General features: G+C 38.2%; 2 protein-coding genes across 3 annotated transcripts in view; one reads left to right on the forward strand and one right to left on the reverse strand.

The window, feature by feature from the left end:
* Positions 1-1,441: 1,441 nt before the first annotated feature.
* Positions 1,442-7,820, forward strand: sash3 (SAM and SH3 domain containing 3). Of its 2 annotated transcripts, XM_086085081.1 has the most exons (9): positions 1,442-1,576; positions 2,266-2,383; positions 3,008-3,103; positions 4,558-4,686; positions 5,094-5,208; positions 5,279-5,436; positions 5,520-5,732; positions 5,949-6,093; positions 7,267-7,820. In XM_086085081.1, the coding sequence occupies exons 2-9, from the start codon at positions 2,327-2,329 to the stop codon at positions 7,515-7,517; spliced, it is 1,164 nt and encodes a 387-aa protein (XP_085941207.1). In that variant the 5' UTR covers positions 1,442-1,576; positions 2,266-2,326; the 3' UTR covers positions 7,518-7,820. The 2 variants fall into 2 exon arrangements, with proteins under 2 accessions (XP_085941207.1, XP_085941206.1); XM_086085080.1 differs by lacking the exon at positions 1,442-1,576 and having other exon boundaries at positions 2,224-2,383.
* Positions 7,821-9,670: 1,850 nt separating this feature from the next.
* zdhhc9 (zDHHC palmitoyltransferase 9) overlaps positions 9,671-18,265 on the reverse strand; it is a 37,985-nt gene continuing 29,390 nt past the window's right edge. The window contains exons 7-9 of the mRNA XM_086085160.1: positions 15,998-16,101; positions 14,610-14,727; positions 9,671-13,975 (exon numbers count right to left, since the gene is read on the reverse strand). Coding sequence (XP_085941286.1) covers positions 13,814-13,975; positions 14,610-14,727; positions 15,998-16,101 — 384 coding nt within the window. The 3' untranslated portion in view covers positions 9,671-13,813. The remainder of the gene's footprint in view (positions 13,976-14,609; positions 14,728-15,997; positions 16,102-18,265) is intronic.

The following is an 18,265-nucleotide window of genomic DNA, read 5'->3' on the forward strand; positions in this document are numbered from 1 at the left end:
TATTTTGGGCACAATAATGACCCCATACAAATGTGGTTTTTTTTATATATCAGAGCACTAGATAGCTGCAAATTCACCTAACTTCACAACAAGCAGCAGTTTTTTCAAATGGTGAACAATTCCTCAAAAAAGAAGCTTTAAGCATTTTATTGCCACTCTCAGTTGAGGTTTCTGGTCAAAGTAAACAAATAGCTTTACACCATTGTGTATATAAAATTACTAATAAAATATCACAAGATTTTGCTGTGATAATTTTTCCACAAAGTTCAGGCACAAATACTACAGTACTGTAGAACATGTGGATGATAACCCTGAATGGACAAAAATAATACCTGCACCTCCCATGCACATATCTTGCTCTAGGTTCCGGAATGCAAACTACAATAATAAACACTCCGCTAATCCATTTCTGGCAATGCCCATTCAAACAGACCATTATTATCGTTGTCAAGGCAAAGCTTTTGATAATGCTCTTGGATTCAATCTCATGATATTGTGCAGTACGGTACCTAATAATGTGGCCAGTGTTGAAGTTGTATTCAGAGAATACAACAGGAGGTGTAGTTCATCTTTTTCCGTGACGTGCCAATGAAATGAGAATTTTGGTTCTGCAGCAAGCTGAAGTGGCATAAGAGGAAGCCGAAATAGGGCATCCTCTCTTCGTGCGGTTTGCAAACACGCCAAAATAACAAGCTAGACATGGCTTTCGCTCTACTTCCTTCTCTGCTTTTGCTATTGTACGTCTGCCACGAAGGGAAAACACATTATCACAAGATTTGGATGTTTCTCGCGTCGTCACCATTTTTGTTTCAAGTTTTGGAAGATAACGTACTAACTTGTCATAGTTTAGTAGCAAACTGAACATGTACTATTATATATACAGGTAGATAACTATGAAATCAACTAGAGATGATAAACATTATTGGAAAGAACAATTTTGGGGGTTGACGTCCCTGCTGTAAAATGTTTTTCAGTGAAATAGGGAGCTTTTCAGTTCTTGAAATGAAAACATATAAAAAAATTAAAATGCCGATGTATGTAATCATTTGGAGCTAAGGTTTTTTTTAAGTTTTCTTAAAAAATAATCGACTAATACTCTAAAAGTTGATGATTTTATATCATTTGAATTTACTATGAACCGTGGGCAGTATTTTATTTTGAAATGGCTTGGTCAGAACCATCAAAAAGCCCAAAACGGGTCACAATACCGCGTAGGGGTAGATAAAAATAAATATATAATTTGCGTAATAATTTAGAACACAGTCTTGTTTTCCTGGTTTTACTTTGGTGCTCCACTGTTGTTTTGTAAAAAGGGTCCTCCTTCGGACGTGCTGACAAATAGTCACAGCTGAGGAAAATCCGCTGAAAAAGCACAAAGTGGCCAGATGAGCAACAGCTTTAAAAAGCGCAAGCGTGATTCACATTGTGCTGAAGAAGGAAAATAATGTGGCAACAGTATGCTTCAAGAAGTGCATTGTACTGTAGAATATGCAAAGCTTCCATGCTGTTAGTTTTTAAAAAATGACTCCAGTTGTGCCTTGAGATACGAATGACCTGACTTCAAGTTTTTCAACATGTGAGTCATTTTTGTTGTTGTTGACTTGCAAGCACAAACGCGATACGAATTCTGTGTGGTTTCAGGTGAGTCCATTCATGTCACCGCCAGCAGTAATTTTGAAGATTTAATTAGTAAATATTCTTCAAAAAAATATAACTTTTTTTTTTACTGCGTATTTAAATCAACCACAAAGCTTTAAGTACAGCACCATACATAGACAGATTTAGGCAATAGACAAAAAGAACGACTTATAGTAGTGACATCCTGAGAATCGAGCTGAGTCTCCAATACAGTAGATCCGTGTGACTTATACTGACCCCAGGTGACCAAGGTGTGCAAACCAGAATGAACTTACATTGAAAGAGAAAGTGAGACAAAAGCTGTTTAATTGTCTTTAACTTTTAATTATAATTTGTGTTGTTTTTTTTATTAAGTATGATACTATAGATACTATATATTTGTCTCAAAGCGCAATGTTATATTAATGTTTTGTTTTGTTTTTGCTGAGGCTAGATAAAAGCAAAAATGGTCAAAATGGCTTTTATTGCGCATTGAAGAACTGACAGCACAATGAAATGTGCAGTAGTGTTGTTTTTTTTTGCTACGCGGCCATGTGACTTCCCCTTAACGTGTGCTCTTGTTTCAGCAGCGGGGGGGAGTGCACCTCTCTTGTCTCATCTCTTTTCACATCTTTCCTCTCAACCCAGAGACGAGGACAGAAACCTTCACTCAATTTATACAAGTCGCCTGCACGCCGTCGACGACAAAATGTTGAGGCGAAAACCTTCCAACGCTTCGGAGAAGGAGCAGGTGCAAAAGAAGAAGGTGAGAAAAGCCTTTTGATTGTCACACTGCTTTTACATGCGAGGGGATATAAGCAGAAATATTTCCTTAACTTAAATAGTACACAACTTTGCATTATCACATTTGAAGTTTAAACACATAGAGGAGTTTTAGAACACTTATTTTTTCTTTTCTTTTTTGCCCATTAAGTCTGTATATGTTGGAGCAAACCTTTGTGGTTAAGATGAGTTCACCAATACGCACGCACATACACATACACACACATACACACACATGCATAGTCTAACCGCTTGAAGTTGTTAGCGCATGAGAAAAAAAAGATCTAGTTCCTCTCTTCTGCGAGGGTGAATCATAGCAGCAGAAGTTGTTTGAGTTAAAAAAAAAAATTGTTGTGTTTTATGGTCTCGCCACATAGCAGTAAGTGTGTCAAAGGTTGTTTGGGGTATTTTTGACCTTTTTAACAGAAAAATACAGACATCATCATGCAAGTCATGACACTGCAGTGACATTTTCACACATTTGGGGAGATTCTAAGAAGCGGTGGGATGTGAGTGTGTATGTACGCCTTTAATCTTTTCTGATGGCGTTCAACATCGATTACAGTAAATGGTGATGTAAATAAAAAGTAAATGTGTTTGTTTACAGCTGTCGCTGCAGAGGTCGAGCAGCTTCAAGGACTTCATGAAGCCCAAGGTCACCTCACCCGTCACGCCTGATAAGGAGTTTGTCCTCGATGAGACTGTGAGTAGGCCTCAATCGAATCATTTTTGTGTCACGCCTGATGATGATCGCCCACGACGCACAATACTCAGATTACAGAACTGCATTGGATTTTTGCAGGTGCTCCTATAGCGAAGTGTAACTTTAATCACTGCTTGAGTGAAAAGTGGAACAGCTGCTGTTCATCCAAGCATTTCATAAACACAGGTCATAAACAAGCCTGAGAGTTGCAGAAGTGCAAAACTTCCTGATTCGGCACACCATAGTTCATCGGAAGTCAATGCTAATGATTTTTCTGCAATCAAGAGCTTTGTGCATCAAGTGCAGACAGGATGTCTTTTGCATGGCGAGAGGCAGTCAGGCAAAGAGTCGCAACAGTCTGTCAGACAAACAGCCCACAGACGTTTCACTTTGTTTTTCCTGATAAGCACATACAATTACTATGTTGGCCATGTTGTCATTGCAAATAAATCATTTCAGCATATGAGAACTAGAATAAGATAACTCAGTTTTTTTTTTTTCAAATGCGTACTAGTCTAGATGAAGGTTTAGATTTGGCACTTTTCCAGAAAAGCACTGGACCATTTCCAAGATTGGTGCGCCCATGATACCAGACAGATGACGAAGTTCAGAAATTGACTGAAGGCTCAAAATGTAGCTACCAGTGCAAGTAAATGTTAATGTAATTGAAAATTAGAGATAGGCGAGAACCAATACCAGGTATCACTATCAGGCAGATACCGGCCTTTTTAAGGCCTCGTGGAGGATGCCGATACTAGACACTGATATTTCCAACAGCGAGTAAAAGTCTTCCTTAGCAGTAGTAGGCGCCAGTTTGATCCATGTGCGAATCATCATCTGTGCCAGAAATTTTATGAACTTTATATGAAAATACTAGCAATATCGGTACTCTGTATCGGTTAGTTCTCAAACAGTATCGGTATCGGTTTGAAAAAAGTTGTATGAATATTATTATGGCTGAAATATTGATAGGTCTGATGGACATTTAATCTTGGGCCACAATAGCACCCCCCCCCCACACTTAAAAAAAATCCCAGTCTGTTTCTTTTCTTTGAGGCAATTCAAATGATGCTGACCAGGTTGCAACCAGTGAAACTCAAGATGTCAGAATGCCAAAATCTGAGGAAAACCTTAAAACCTGTAAAAACAAAAACAAAACAAAAAACAAGTCACCAGAAGAAGCTGTTAATGCAGAACAAATCGTCAATATAATGTGTTTCTGTATTTCAGCAAGAAACTCAAACCTTACACAATGTACAAATATTATTGTTTTCATATTATGTTGAGGATTTATTTTTATTTTTGTTTTATTCATTTTTCCCTTCGGATACATTATTACAGGTTACATTGATCACATCATATCATTTGCAACATTGACATCCGAAAGAAGGGCTGACGGGTAGAAGCCATGGCTTATTAGTAAAGTTCACGGTTAAACATTTGTGTCATCTCAGGTGGAAGGGAGCGTCGCAGATGAAGGGAAAAGCGGTGGCAACCTGAGCAAGAAGTGGCGCAACGTCATCTCCCGCACGTTGACCCGCAAAACCTCCAAGATGGTGCAGAAGGCTCTGGCAGAGGGAGGGGTAAAAAAAATAAAAATAGTTTTTTAAACACTGTACACTTCGTAATAATGCACTGTGTCAATGTATTAGAGGTGAAAGGAGTTACTGGTGCTATTTGATAAATGTTTCCATCTGGTGGTGAAACATATGTACTGCATGCAGAAATTCCCTTTTTTTCTTTTCTTTTCTTTTTAAATAAATTACATATTTAAAAAGTAGGTTACTTCATATTTATATTTTATTATAACTAAATCATAATATTTACTATTAAATGTTTTTCACATTCATTCACTTCTTACACAATAATTTTATTTTTTTTAAATGTATTAAAATTGTATTTATTGTATATTTTTTATTTTATTTCTTAATTTTATTATTTTTATGTTAAAGCATCAAACTTGACACCACGTTGGTTTTAACATCTTCAGGGGGAGAGCAGTGAGGAACTATCCCCAGTCTCCCCCAACTGGGGAGGCCAGAGGACATCAATGTGCTCCACAGGCTCCGAAGACACCAGTCATGTCACCTGCCCCTTTTCTGGCAGTAAGACTTCCTCACCATTGACCCTCTTTGCCATCAAGCATCCTGGTCCAAACGTGTCCTTCCTCTTCAGACAGCGACAGACAGAGCCTGGACAGCGGTTACTGTCAGAGGGACAGCATGAAACTGGAGGAGAATTCGGTCTCATTCAATGGACCCTTCTGTGGCCGCGCGGTGGCGCACACTGACTTCACTCCCAGTCCTTACGATGTGGAGTCCCTGAAACTTCAGGTGAGTCTTCCAGATGACATGACTTAGCGTACTGTTAGCTACTTTCTATTACGTATCATGATTGTGCGTGCTCCCTCCTCCAGAAAGGAGACATCATCCACATTATCGAGAAGCCTCCCGTGGGCACTTGGACGGGAAAACTCAACCACAAGGTGGGCTCCTTTAAGTTCATCTACGTCAATCTCCTGCCCAACGAGAGCCCCCCGGCCAGGCGAAGACGTTGTGACAGCAAAACCAACAGAAACAAGTCCAAACCATCCACGCTGGAGGAGGTCCTGGACTGCATCGGTCTGATGGTGCGAAGCCCACTCATTAGTTTTGCGTTTGTCTATTCCTATCCATGGCATCATCTATAGGCCAACAAATACATGAGCTTATCATTAGCCACAAGCTAGTTGTTCAAAACAATATACTGTCTAGTGTCTACTTCAGCGGAGTCAGTTCTAAAACAAATTTGATTGGTTGCCTGATGTGAGTGTGTAACACTGAGAAATGATCTGCATCCATTCCAGGAGTTGTCTTCCTTGCTGTCCATGCATGGATTTCAGAACCTGGATGACTTTACAGGCCTGAAGGAGTCTCACCTCAATGAGCTGAACATCACAGACCCGGATCAACGCGCCAAGATCCTGAGTGCTGCCGACCTGCTCCGAGACTGTAGGTTTAACGATCCTCCTTAATGTCTGTCTATTCAACTAGTTTAACCGAACTCTAAAGGAGACAATGCTGTATGCGCATTTTTCACAATCTAAAACAGTTTCTATGCGTCTTTGTAGTTACTTCACAAATCCACAAAGTTCGAGCACACTTAGGTATTAAAAAGTCAATTTTCCATCATATCTTTAAAAAAGGCAGTCAGTAAGTCATCTTGTATTCCTGACACAAGAAGTGCGCCTGTAGGGAGGCTTTTATGCCACCATCCCACTTCTTTGCCTCAGCGACATAACAACTTTTTACTGCTCGCTTACACAGACACTCACTCGCATGTTCAGTCATCTTGATATTTGAGCTCATCTTGTCTCACATTTTCTTTTTCTTTTTCTTCACACTAAACCCAAAGGTAGTTGCGAAATGAAATCAACAGCGGCAACTTTTGCCATCCATACTATAAAAAACTCGGAAAGATTGATCAAATCCAGCATAAGGTGTTAGAAAAATAAGTTGTGATATCGGCAGAAAAACTCACAAGTTACAAGTTAAAATGTGTTATGAAATGTTATGAGAATGAAGTATTCTAATGCTGCATTTTGAGGAAAAGTCATAACATTACCAGACAAAATGTTACAAGAACAGAGTCAAAATGGGATGAAAATAATAAAGTAAATACATTTACTTAATTAATTAATATTATTATTATAATAATAATAATCAAAATAATAATAAAAATAATAAAGTCCGAATTTTATGAAGTAAAAGTTCTTATATTGCCAGAAAATGTCACACAAAAGAATATGTTGTCAAGTGTACTCACAATGTTCTGAGAAAAGATTTCTACAGTTAGAAATCTAAACTCCTCCCCAAGTGAAATGTGGTCATATTATCACAATAGCATTGCAAAGTTATTAAGGAAAAACAAATCTTAGCATCCAAACATTTCCAAAATAACCCATAGGCCTAGAGTTACAACAATAAAGTTGTAATACTAGGAGAAAAAAGTTTTATTGTTACAACTAAACAGTCATAAAATAAAAGCATGTTTTTGTGCGTGGGTTAAAAGTGAATTTGTTAAATCATTCATTCGTTAGTTGTCATTTTCTTTTTAAAACTACGACAAAAAGCTAAAAACATGTTTAGAAATCCTGTACTTAACACATATAAATGATTTTGCAGCTGAAGATGAATCCAGTGCTGAGGAGAAGAAGGAAGAGGAGGCTGAGGACAGACCCAAGGAGGACACCAAGGAGCCGAGGGATTCGGGTTGTTTTGAGAGCTCGGAGCAGCTTGATGTGAGGCCTGACGAGGCCAAACGGGAAGAGGAGCTTCAGAATGACCAGTCGAAAACCAGCAAGGAGACGGAAGAGAAGATGATTGATGATGTCCAACAACAAATGCAAGAACTGAGTATGCAAGAAGCACGTTGAAGGCTCCAGATTGAGTTATGTCAATATTTGTATTGTGGTCCTGGAGTTTTGGGACGGAAGCATTGAGAGATTTGTGTTGTGACACATACACAATCAACTCTCTATCCAAATCTGCTGTACTTTTGTAAACGCAAACTGTTTGGATTGCTTCCTAGAAAGTGGCCTTTTTAAATTGGCATTATCGTTTTGTTTTGTGAAAAATGCATTTTACTTTTCAGTCGTTTTTTCTTTATACTTGCATTCTGTGATGTATTACTTCTGTGTGTGCTGTAAATAGTTTATGAATAAAGCCAGAGAATTTTCTGCAATGTTCCCTTTTGTACATTCTAATGACAGTCAATTAATTTGCGATAATATTTATAAAATGAAAAATGTACTTTAAATGATATTCTCTTGTCAATTGTTTCACATAATGATTCATGATTGAAATGTTGTCTGACAATGCTAATTGAACATAAAATTATTTACGGAATTTGAACTAAAAAGTATACATTTTACGATAGAAGATAGAAAAACAGAGAATCTTTATATCCAAAAATACAAAGTAAGAACGGAGAGCCGGACTTGATGGTGGACCAAAAATACAAAGTAACCACAGAGAGCAGGGCTGGATGCAGATGGCCTCGTTCAAAAGAACTTGAAGAAGAAACCAGGACCAAAAAACCTTGACCAAGAAACCTCAATGTACTGGCAAATGTGTCACTGAGCAACTCCTGCTATGGAACATGCTCAATTCTATTTGACAGAATAAATACCTATGTGACAAAATAAAGCCTGTATCCCTCTAAGGATTGAATGTTTGCGACGCTAATGAATGTTATTTTTAAGTCAGAATTTGTTAAAAGTTGCAAAGTTTCCTAAGCGTTGTCTAAACAGTTTTACTTTTGAGTATGTTCAAAATTGCCAGGCCACAAGAAAAAATACTAAGACTGACTTTTACAGAATGTTTAGGAAATGTTAAGACCTTGAAGCAGCTTGCCCATACGTTGGAATTTATATTCGGAAATGGCACGTGTTCACGAAGCCAGTCTCCCAACCCGGGAGAGGAAAATATGACATCGCAGCAGAGCCGCAAGAGGTTTCATCCAACAATAAAGTTTGCTAACCTGTGGACAGCCAGCTAACCCTTTATGTTTTTTGTACGCCCTTGCTTGAAAGTGAGGGAGGAAATTCTTCCTCAATTTCAATTAGGCTACTTCAGTAGGACGACCACTTGAAATTATATTCTCACTGGAGCATTCCTGGGCATGGCCGGAGGTTCGCGGAGCACGGCCGAGAACGCTGGAGCCTCCTCGGGCATGAAATCTGGCATTTGTCGGCCCTCTATCTCCGAAACGCAATGGAGCAACGGGCCGTACACCGTTGAGACAGGTCTTGCTGAGAAAAATCCGGGAATACCCGTATGTCCCCGGTAAGACGTAAGGTTATTATTACTATTATGACCGCTTGCCACTGCCTTGAAGTGAAATCAACATTCGTTAGCGTCGCAAATGTTCGCCCCTCAGTGGGACACAGACTTAAGAGTGACAAATAAAGGACCATAGCAACTAAACTAAGTAAAATGTTCTTTCCAGACCAGCATGCTGCCGTTGTGGCCTGCCACAAAATGCCCACATTTTGTTAACTACCAATTAGTGGACTTTTATTTTTTTGTTATAGGATTTTAAGGGGCAATCAGAACTAAGCTTATTTACATATTGAATACTTAAAAAAAAAAATCTAACAAGAAAACAGCTCGTTCTAAACCACAGACATTTGTAACCAAATAGCTCGAACCCAAATTAGCTTGCAAAACAATAAAAGATCAAAGACGACGACGAAGAAGAAGAAGAAATAGTGGCATGGGACCTTGACTGTTTTATTTTATTTACTGAGGTCAAAGGTCCCACTCCACCGCCCTTCACTGTCCATTTCACCAAAAAAATTCTTTAAACAAATGTTTAACCTTTGGCTTTCAACTTTAAGACTGCACCTCTTTAAGTCTTTGTTTTTCACTTATTTTATTGTTTTATGTTCAAATTATTTTACAGCTTATGTAAGATTTTTTTTGTTGAATATGTGTACAGCACTTTGTTCCATAGGCGGTTGTTCTTAAAAGTGCTTTGTAAATAAAGTTAAGTTGACTTTCAGAATGTCCACTGCAACAGACAAAATAATAATACAATATGGTTTATTTACCAGACATACTGATCATGTAAAAAGAAGTGGAATAACTAGAATAAAATACACAAATCACAGTGTCAAGACAAAACAAAGTGAACATAAATAAAGAGTACTGTATACATGATGTCATATATATATATATTGTATATCAGAGCATTCGGGTCTGATCATGGCAAATAAAATTAAAAAAAAATCATACAATTGAGAGGGAACCTGCTTGGATAGTTATAAATATAAGTTGCATACATTTACCCTTTTCCACATTCCTTCTTTTTTTCCTCATATAGTGAAAAGAAACGTTAAGGGTTCATGAAAAGGCTCCATTATCTGTCTTCAACCCTTAACATTTACACATCATGTCACAAAGAAAAACAGCTGCCAGGAATGACCAAAATCTCCCAAATTAGCAATTTCTTCTCCACTTTGGCTATATAATAAAAGTCAACCAACGTGACAAATACATTAGAAATGCTCACTTGTGACCAAATCTGTTGGCAGCGTCCGATACTTATCTACACACAAATAGTTCACTAACACTTGTTCTTTCTCGCATACACCACAAAAATACACGATCACAAACTCGCTAATATCGTTTTGAACACCAAAAATGAGCTCGACTTTTATCACATTTTTCCTCCAGCCTCATCTCTCGCACTCCCTTGCCTACTTCAGTTTATATTCCCTGCATTAAAGACAGCCACGAGCCAACCTTCACTGGAATGATACAAATAAAAATACATTAAAGTGAGCTGCCTTCTTTTTTTCTTGGAGGGCGGCAGGAGAAACAGAGAGGACTGTTGGGGGATGATTGGCTCGAGTGTGATATTTGGGCTCGGGAACGCGAAAAAAAAAATCTGCCGTATACTGCTTTTGTATCTTTCACTATGTCCACATTTTTAAATATATGTACAATTCAACATTGGCTTTGCTTGTTGTATTTTATTTTTTATTTATTTTTTGCTTATTCACTTAACCTCGCCAGCCAGATTGATAATTGTGATTCACTCTCGGGAGTTCTTCACATTATCAATCTGGTACTTCACTCTGCAGACCCGTTCGAGAAAGGTGGGACTTGCTGTACAATACTTCGAGCTGATTGGACGATGCGGTTTAACTCATTTGTTTTGACCAATCAAGGCAACGGATGAAAATATTGTCTACCGTCTCGTTTTAGGGAGAAGCGAGGGGAGCACGAACATCTTTACCAGATAAAAATGCACGAAATGCCTCTCGCTGTTCAGATTCAACAAGGAAACGGTGAATAATTCTGCGAGAACATAATTGCAGCATCCATTCGTCTGTTATTTGCCCCCTCCCGCCACAGGTGCTTATTGGTTTCGTCCTGCCTAAACAACGCCTGATTGGTCCGATCGAATAAAGATTGGCCGCAAACGGGAATCAGCGGGAGCAGTACAAGGTGTATTCTCCGGAGTTTGTGAACTCACAAGTACCGCGAGAATTCATCTTGCTGGCAATGTTATTACTCACTCACTTACTGTATGTCCAAATTAAGTTTGCACTCCTCATTACAAGTCAAAAGATTGAGCACTTTCCCTGAAAATTCCAAGGACGAGCAATACTAGCACAAGATAATACATATCGTTTGGTTTTCTTGCGGAGAGTTGAGGAGGACTGATTCTGTTACAACCTGAACTGATTAGTTGAGTCAACTTTGCATCTCCACATCAACGTTTAAAGTCAAATGTTCGTCGTTTGTAGTCATTCAACCCATAGTAGCCTACACATACCGATTTGGAAGAGGTGAGTCTCAATCATCACGTGACTCTCAGTAAGAAAGCAAATACATATTAAACCTAATATACATCTATTCACAAAAAGTTCTGCTTTTGGGTGAAATTTCAGGATCAACCTAAAATGCACTAAATTTACAAAAACATTTAGTTTACAGGTCAACTTAATTCGACCTGTTAACCTTTTTGAGTGCACATGTGAACCTGTTCAGTGTTTCAGTACAATTATGCACAATTTGTTGTTTCTCTGGACCAATAAACTTCCAAGTTCGATTAGAATTGGTATTTAAACCGTTCTCTTCATCACGCTGTTCATATTTTGACACCATGAGACCAAGTGGCCTTTGATCTTAAGAGTGTCAGAGTATCAGCAGAGAGGTGGACTTCCTTTTCCATCCTTTTAATTTCATCTGGAAATGTCACCCAAAAGCTGATTACAGTGGTGCCGAAAGATATGAGTTTGATTACGCCCATGACTCTAAACACGCTCAAATCAGCTTTTTCATTGAGATGAATGGAAATGCCATTAATCCGTTCCAACCTCCCAACCAATGAAAACACCAAGATTTTGTTTGTGTTTAATGAAAAATAGTCTAGAAGATTGTACTTAAAAAAAAAAAACATAATTAGAGAGACTATAAAAAAAATGGAACAGTTTGTGTATCATGATTTAATGCTACAATTAATTTCATTGTGCTGCTCCTGGTGTCCCTCTTTTTGCATTTGGCAAGCTGTATAATTGTCATACATGAATGAATAGTACTTCTTGAACTGCTACTGTAAGTGACTCAGTAAGATGCCGTCATATCAGTCATTTATATAAATAAAATGTAGTATTATTATTCATAGAGGATAAAGAATATATGCCAGTGAATACCGTTGTATTATCTGAGTACAGTATGTTGCTACACCATCTGTGTTCAAATGTCAGCTCCTTAACTCATTCACTGCCATTAACGGCTATAGACGTAAAAAATAACAAAAAAATCATTAAAAATATTTCTATTAGTTAAACTTTTGTTAATAAGAGCGTATGAAAACCTAGAAAAAAATTGTACACTTCGAACAGGTATAACATTTGTGATTAATCATGAGTTAACTAGTGAAGTCATGCGATTAATTACGATTACTAAAATTAATTGCCTGACTACCTTAATTTTTAATAATCTTTTTTCTAAAGAATAAAAGATTATTAAAAATTAGGGGTGTCAGGTGATTACAATGTTTAATTGTAATTAATCACATGACTTCACTCACGATTAATCACAATTTTTATATCTATTCTAAATTTACAATTTTTTTTAGGTTTTCTTAATCTTGTTAACAAAAGTAGAAAAAACATCAAACTAATAGAAATATTAATTTACAGTATGGCAGTGAATGAGTTAAATGGGTCTAATTATGTCAATGGCATTTTCCATTATATGTTAGCATTAAGCTAGCGGGCTGTACTTAAGACAACATTGTTTGGTCATTTGAAATACATGGTGTGTAATTCTCTTAGTTTGATGTTTAGCTTGTTAGTAAACAGGACAGTATTTGATATACACTGTCACTAAACAGCATTCGTCCCTCAAGTTTTACAGCCCGTAACTCAAAAAACTTGTCGGGTCACTCATATCTCAAGGCACCCCTAAATTTTTGCGAGTAGCATATGCATGCCTTCGAAAGTTTCTTTGTTGGCAGACGTCTGTCACGTCCATTATAAGGCACAATTGCTACGAGGGTCTAAGAACAACATCAACACATGCCTGCATACAAACAAATGGCGGGATGCCTCCCGGTGAAGATATTTTGTGTGCGTAAAGCGAGTGTCACCGAATATTATACACGCCTTGAACAATTACGTATATAAAAAGGGAAGGAAGGAAGGACAGGCGTTTCCATTGCTATAGTAACAGTACTGAATGCAGCAGTTAACAGAATACAAGGTTTAACTTGCCTTTACGGAGTCATTAGAATATGTCAGCTACACACAAACACCGCTCATCCAGCCTCCACAATTTGCATAGAGCAATGTCATGTGTGCACAACACAAAAAGGGGGACTGTAATAAATGACAATTTACACATGGAGAGAAGCAAACATGTCTTTGCCGGCCACTTGCTTGGAGTATATTGGCCGCTCACATTTAAAGTTAATACAAGATTTGGAAGAAAAGTCATCCCATCGGAGCTCCTGTCCGTTTGTCATGCACACGCGTTTTTCCTCCCTCGCTGAGGCCTGCCAAGCCAAATGTTCGGGAGACGGGAAGATGCCGACGTTCCATTAAGTCGCTCCTCTCCCTCAAGGGGGATGCGTCACTCACTTAGGGTGAAGGAGAGAAATCGGGCTTGGGGGATTATGAGAGCTCCTGAGCGGGCAGGACTCGGAGGAACGCGGTTAGTGGTTCTTGTCCTTGGCGACGGGGGCCTCGGCGTCCGTCTCGGGGGAAGCCAAAGGCAGAATGAAGGAAGAAGGAGGAAGATCGTCTTCGGGAGAGCCGATGCCCGGCTTGGCATCGTCAGGCGTGTGCTCGTTTGGGATGAGCGGTGCCGTGGTTTTCTGGAAGCAAAATACATCAAATAATCATTGATACATTAACCTTTCAAATGAATGTCAACTTTCCATAATGTCTATAATAAAAAACTGAAAAACAATGTTAACTCACTCTTTATTTATCCCTAAAATGAGTCTGATTTTAGAGTGGAACGATTAGATTCAAATCTATTTGATGCGCTTGCATCTTTCAATCAAAACCAATTTTCCGACTCAAATAAATTTTTGCTACACTACTCATATAGTTTGAACAATTTTTCAAGTTATTTTTCAAAAAGTATTACATTTGCGTTATAAGTAGGAAATCAAATCTACAAGTAATTGCAGTGAAATACTTTTTGCTGCTAAAATCTCACTTGCTGCTTCAAACAATGGTTTTAAGTAGAATTAAGTTGTTCAGTAACAAAAAGACACGTGAATGACACAGGGCACAAAATGGCTGCTCCAAATTGGATTACCACCCCTTTTTTTTTTCTCTCTCTCTAACCCTCAAATGTTCCTGTTATTGCTTTAGATTCTATTTTATGTTACATTCTCTATTCAGACACTTTACTAGGGTGGATGTGTGAGTGGGGGAGGGTAAACGTGTGATTGCGTGTGTGTGTGCGTGCGTGTGTGTATGTGTGTGTGTTATGCTCACAGTGGTTGGCGGTGCTGGCTTGCTGCTGTTGGAAAAGGATAAAGAGGAGGAGGATGGTGCAGCAGACGATGCAGAAACGGGCGAATCTTCGTGCATCAGGCCCCTCCTGTCCAAGACGCTAAACAGCAACACAGCAATCAGTCAGTAGATGGAAGCTAAGTGTAGAACTGAGCGACCTACTGGAGAGCTGAGACGGAAGTGCAGAATTGCATGTTAATGTTGGAAAGAAATAATGCATGCAATAATGTGACTCGACTGATGAGATTTCCATGATGCGAGCTGTCATTTGCTTTGACTTGCAAGCGCAAACTTGAGATATGAGCACTGTGTATGGTGGCACTGAACTCAATTCGACTCGTCACAATAGCAGCAGTTTGGCAAATACTAAAAAGCTGTTAAATACCACTCCCTGTGCACTGTCAAGCATAAAACTAGAGAAGTACATGTTATGCATTTTAAAGAACCACATCTTAGCCTTCGACTAGCTAGCTTAATGCAAACAAATAATGCAAAATGCTGTTAAAACGGTTAGCATCGACAGTTGTGGATTTAGAAGCAATGGATATTTGAAAACAAACAGAGCAAAACATGTGCAATACTATAGAGTGCTATTTATCCTTAATAAAAAAAAAACACAAACAAAAAATGAACGAAGATAAAGGTGTACTTTTGATTTAAAAAATAATTATATAATAAGAGTAAAGTTGCAGAAATAAAGTAATAATATTTTGATTTTATTGCGGTAACGTGACAGTTTTTCTTGTTTTTTTTCCAAAACACATTATCCTTGTAATATTAGGCTTTTTACATTAACTTATTTTCTCAAAACATTGAGTATCTTTCTTGTATAAATAACACTCATAATAATATTCCGGGGGAAAATTTATTTAATGTATTAGTTAGTTGTATTTTTTTTAGCCTAATAGTATAATTGCCTCAGTCAATTTTGGATATTTTCAGGCAAAAAAATAAAAATCTAACTGGAATAGTCCAGTTGCCTCGTTTCAACGTTTGCCGATTACAATGACCTGAATGACTACAATTCCTCACTGACATAAAAAAAAAAGAAGCACAATTATGAGCCAAAAAATTAGAAATGTTTCCTTAATATTGTGGTAGCAAGTCAAAAATGACTTGGGCACCTATGCGAGGCTAATGTTATTTCTGTTGTTTTTTATCTGAGGCCTATTTTTCTTTTTATATGAAGACATGTGGACCCATAAAAATAAGATTCAAGATTAGTCAGCTGCTCATGAGTCACTCCTCTGAGTCTACTGAATAAGTGTGACATATCAGCGCCATGGCCGGAGGAGTGAATACAAGATATAGACATTTAATACGGCAAAATATGATGCGTGTGAGGCAGCGTGTATCGTCTTGGGTCATACCTTGGGTACGCGGGCCCACACAGCACCTCACAGCAGTTTTTAAAGATGTTCTTATGACTGTAGGGGTTCTGCACTCGGTTCTTCCCCGACCAGGATCCTTTAATCTGTAAGAACACAACAAATAAAAATAAATACAGCATTTGCCTCCCACCATATTGTCACATGAAGGACAGTGGCGCATTGAGATATGAGTGACCTGAGTTACGAGTGTTGCGTGATACGAGCCGTCATTTATTTTGGAATGAAAAACGCAATTGACGTGCTAACAATTAGCATTGATAGTCGCATATTTTGAAGAATGAACGCAAACAATCAAGCAACATGTAGACAGACAATATCATACTACTCTCAGGCATATATTCTTGATCCTCTGTGAAATTCATCTTATTGAGTAACTGAGAGAAATGAAAATGTGCATATGCAGACAAAAAAAGTTTATTTTTTATTTTATTTTTTACTTGGTCTGTCTCCATAGCAGATTTCCACTTATTGCAGGAATGTATCCTCCGCTATAAACGGGACTTCGCTATAAGCACAAAATCCATTGACGATCTGTGACACCTCGCTAAAACAGAGAGCGGCGCTCAGCGGCCCGTTTCCAAACATTTTCCCCGGGCTTATACCTTATTCAAAAGCAGGGCTCTATTTTTAGATGTTGTTCCCAGAGGCTAGGCTTTGACCTACTAAAAAGGATCTCGTCAAGGATTTAATGACACCTGCTTTAATGCTACGTTTGCAAAACAAAACATGCATGTGGAAGCCCGTTCAATAATTCATTGAGAATTTTGAGACAGTGTCGGTCCAGCAAAAAGGAAAACTTTTATCTTTTTTGAGTGTTACTAGTCAAATCTATTAACATTTTACTAACAGTTATTGTGCAGTATACACTCACTAAAAGTCACAACATTAGGTAAACCTACACAAACACAAACATATAAACAGTATTAATTTATACATTATTTTTCTTTCCCATATGTATTTTATAGATAGTAGTGGCCTGATTGAGATTCCCCCCACCATCTCATAGTACAAATCAATTAATATTGATATTAGTATGTGCCATTTTAATTTCTATTCTTTTATATTGATACAGAGTAGGCATCAATTTGATGCAACTGTAACTTTTTCCAACATGTATTGTTTTAATCAAAAATTATTACTGCAGTCTAGCCAGTGGTAATGGTGCAGTGTTGAGCCAGATGGCGCCATTTTACTTTCTTTCAAATAAATGTAGTTCTAATCCGGAGGTGGGCATGGAGGCCCGGAGTCCTGCAGGTTTTGCATGTTGCCCTTCTCCAACGCACCTGATATATCCAGGCTCACACTGTGCCTTCCTTTAAAGAAGCAGAGCTTGAGCATTTATTATGCTTTCCTCAAGGGTTATTGTTTAGTTAAGCCTCTTTAGCATTCTGCATTATGTTATCATTAAGCTAAATGGACTGTAAAACAAATCCATGTGAGCGTATTAGATTATTTTTGGTAGTATTCTTCCTTGGGGGGTGGGGGGGCCGGGGTATGGTAGCAAAATAACAAACACTGTGAAAGGGGCAAAAAATTAGGATGACCCATCAGCAGGCTTGGGGAGTAACAGAATACATGTACCGCCGTTACGTAATCAGATTAACAAAAAAAAGTAACTGTATTACGTTACAGTTACAGGAAAAAACATGTAATGAGATTACAGGTACCTTTATTAAAAATGGGGATTACTTCGAGGGATTACAATTTGTACGATGAGAGAGAGCAAGAAAGAGAGACAGAGTAAGACGAACTGACGAGTCGTGTCCTCCACACGCGGGCAGTTTAAAAATGCTTCACGGACGGGAGGAGGAAATGGCGACCGGTATTCACTGTTTGGAATTTACTCGGCTTGCTGAAGGAGCGAAAGTTTGAGCTGAGAGTCCAGCGGCATGCTACGTGCTGTAGCTTCTTGCTAGCTAGCCCGCTAGCCTATAACCATAATGGGAGTTACACCTTCCAAACAAATCTTCCTCCCACCAAATTACTATTTAAACATCATACACAATATATACACGGCTAAACCTAACCATCTATCGATCTATCAATAGCCTATATGCTTTTTAATTACACTAGGATTTTTGCTATTTGTAGGCTGTCACCCGCAAATAGCAGGATCACATTGTATAGAATATATACTGTGGTGATATTTATTTTTATTTTGTCTTCATAAGCATACTTGGTATTTGAGTAATCCAAAAGTAATCCAGTTACATTACTTTAATATTATGGTACTTGGGTTACGTTACT

This window comes from Leptonotus elevatus, chromosome 9 (genome assembly GCF_054856555.1).
Source record: "Leptonotus elevatus isolate MCC_2025b chromosome 9, RoL_Lele_1.0, whole genome shotgun sequence".
Classification (NCBI taxonomy): domain Eukaryota; kingdom Metazoa; phylum Chordata; class Actinopteri; order Syngnathiformes; family Syngnathidae; genus Leptonotus; species Leptonotus elevatus.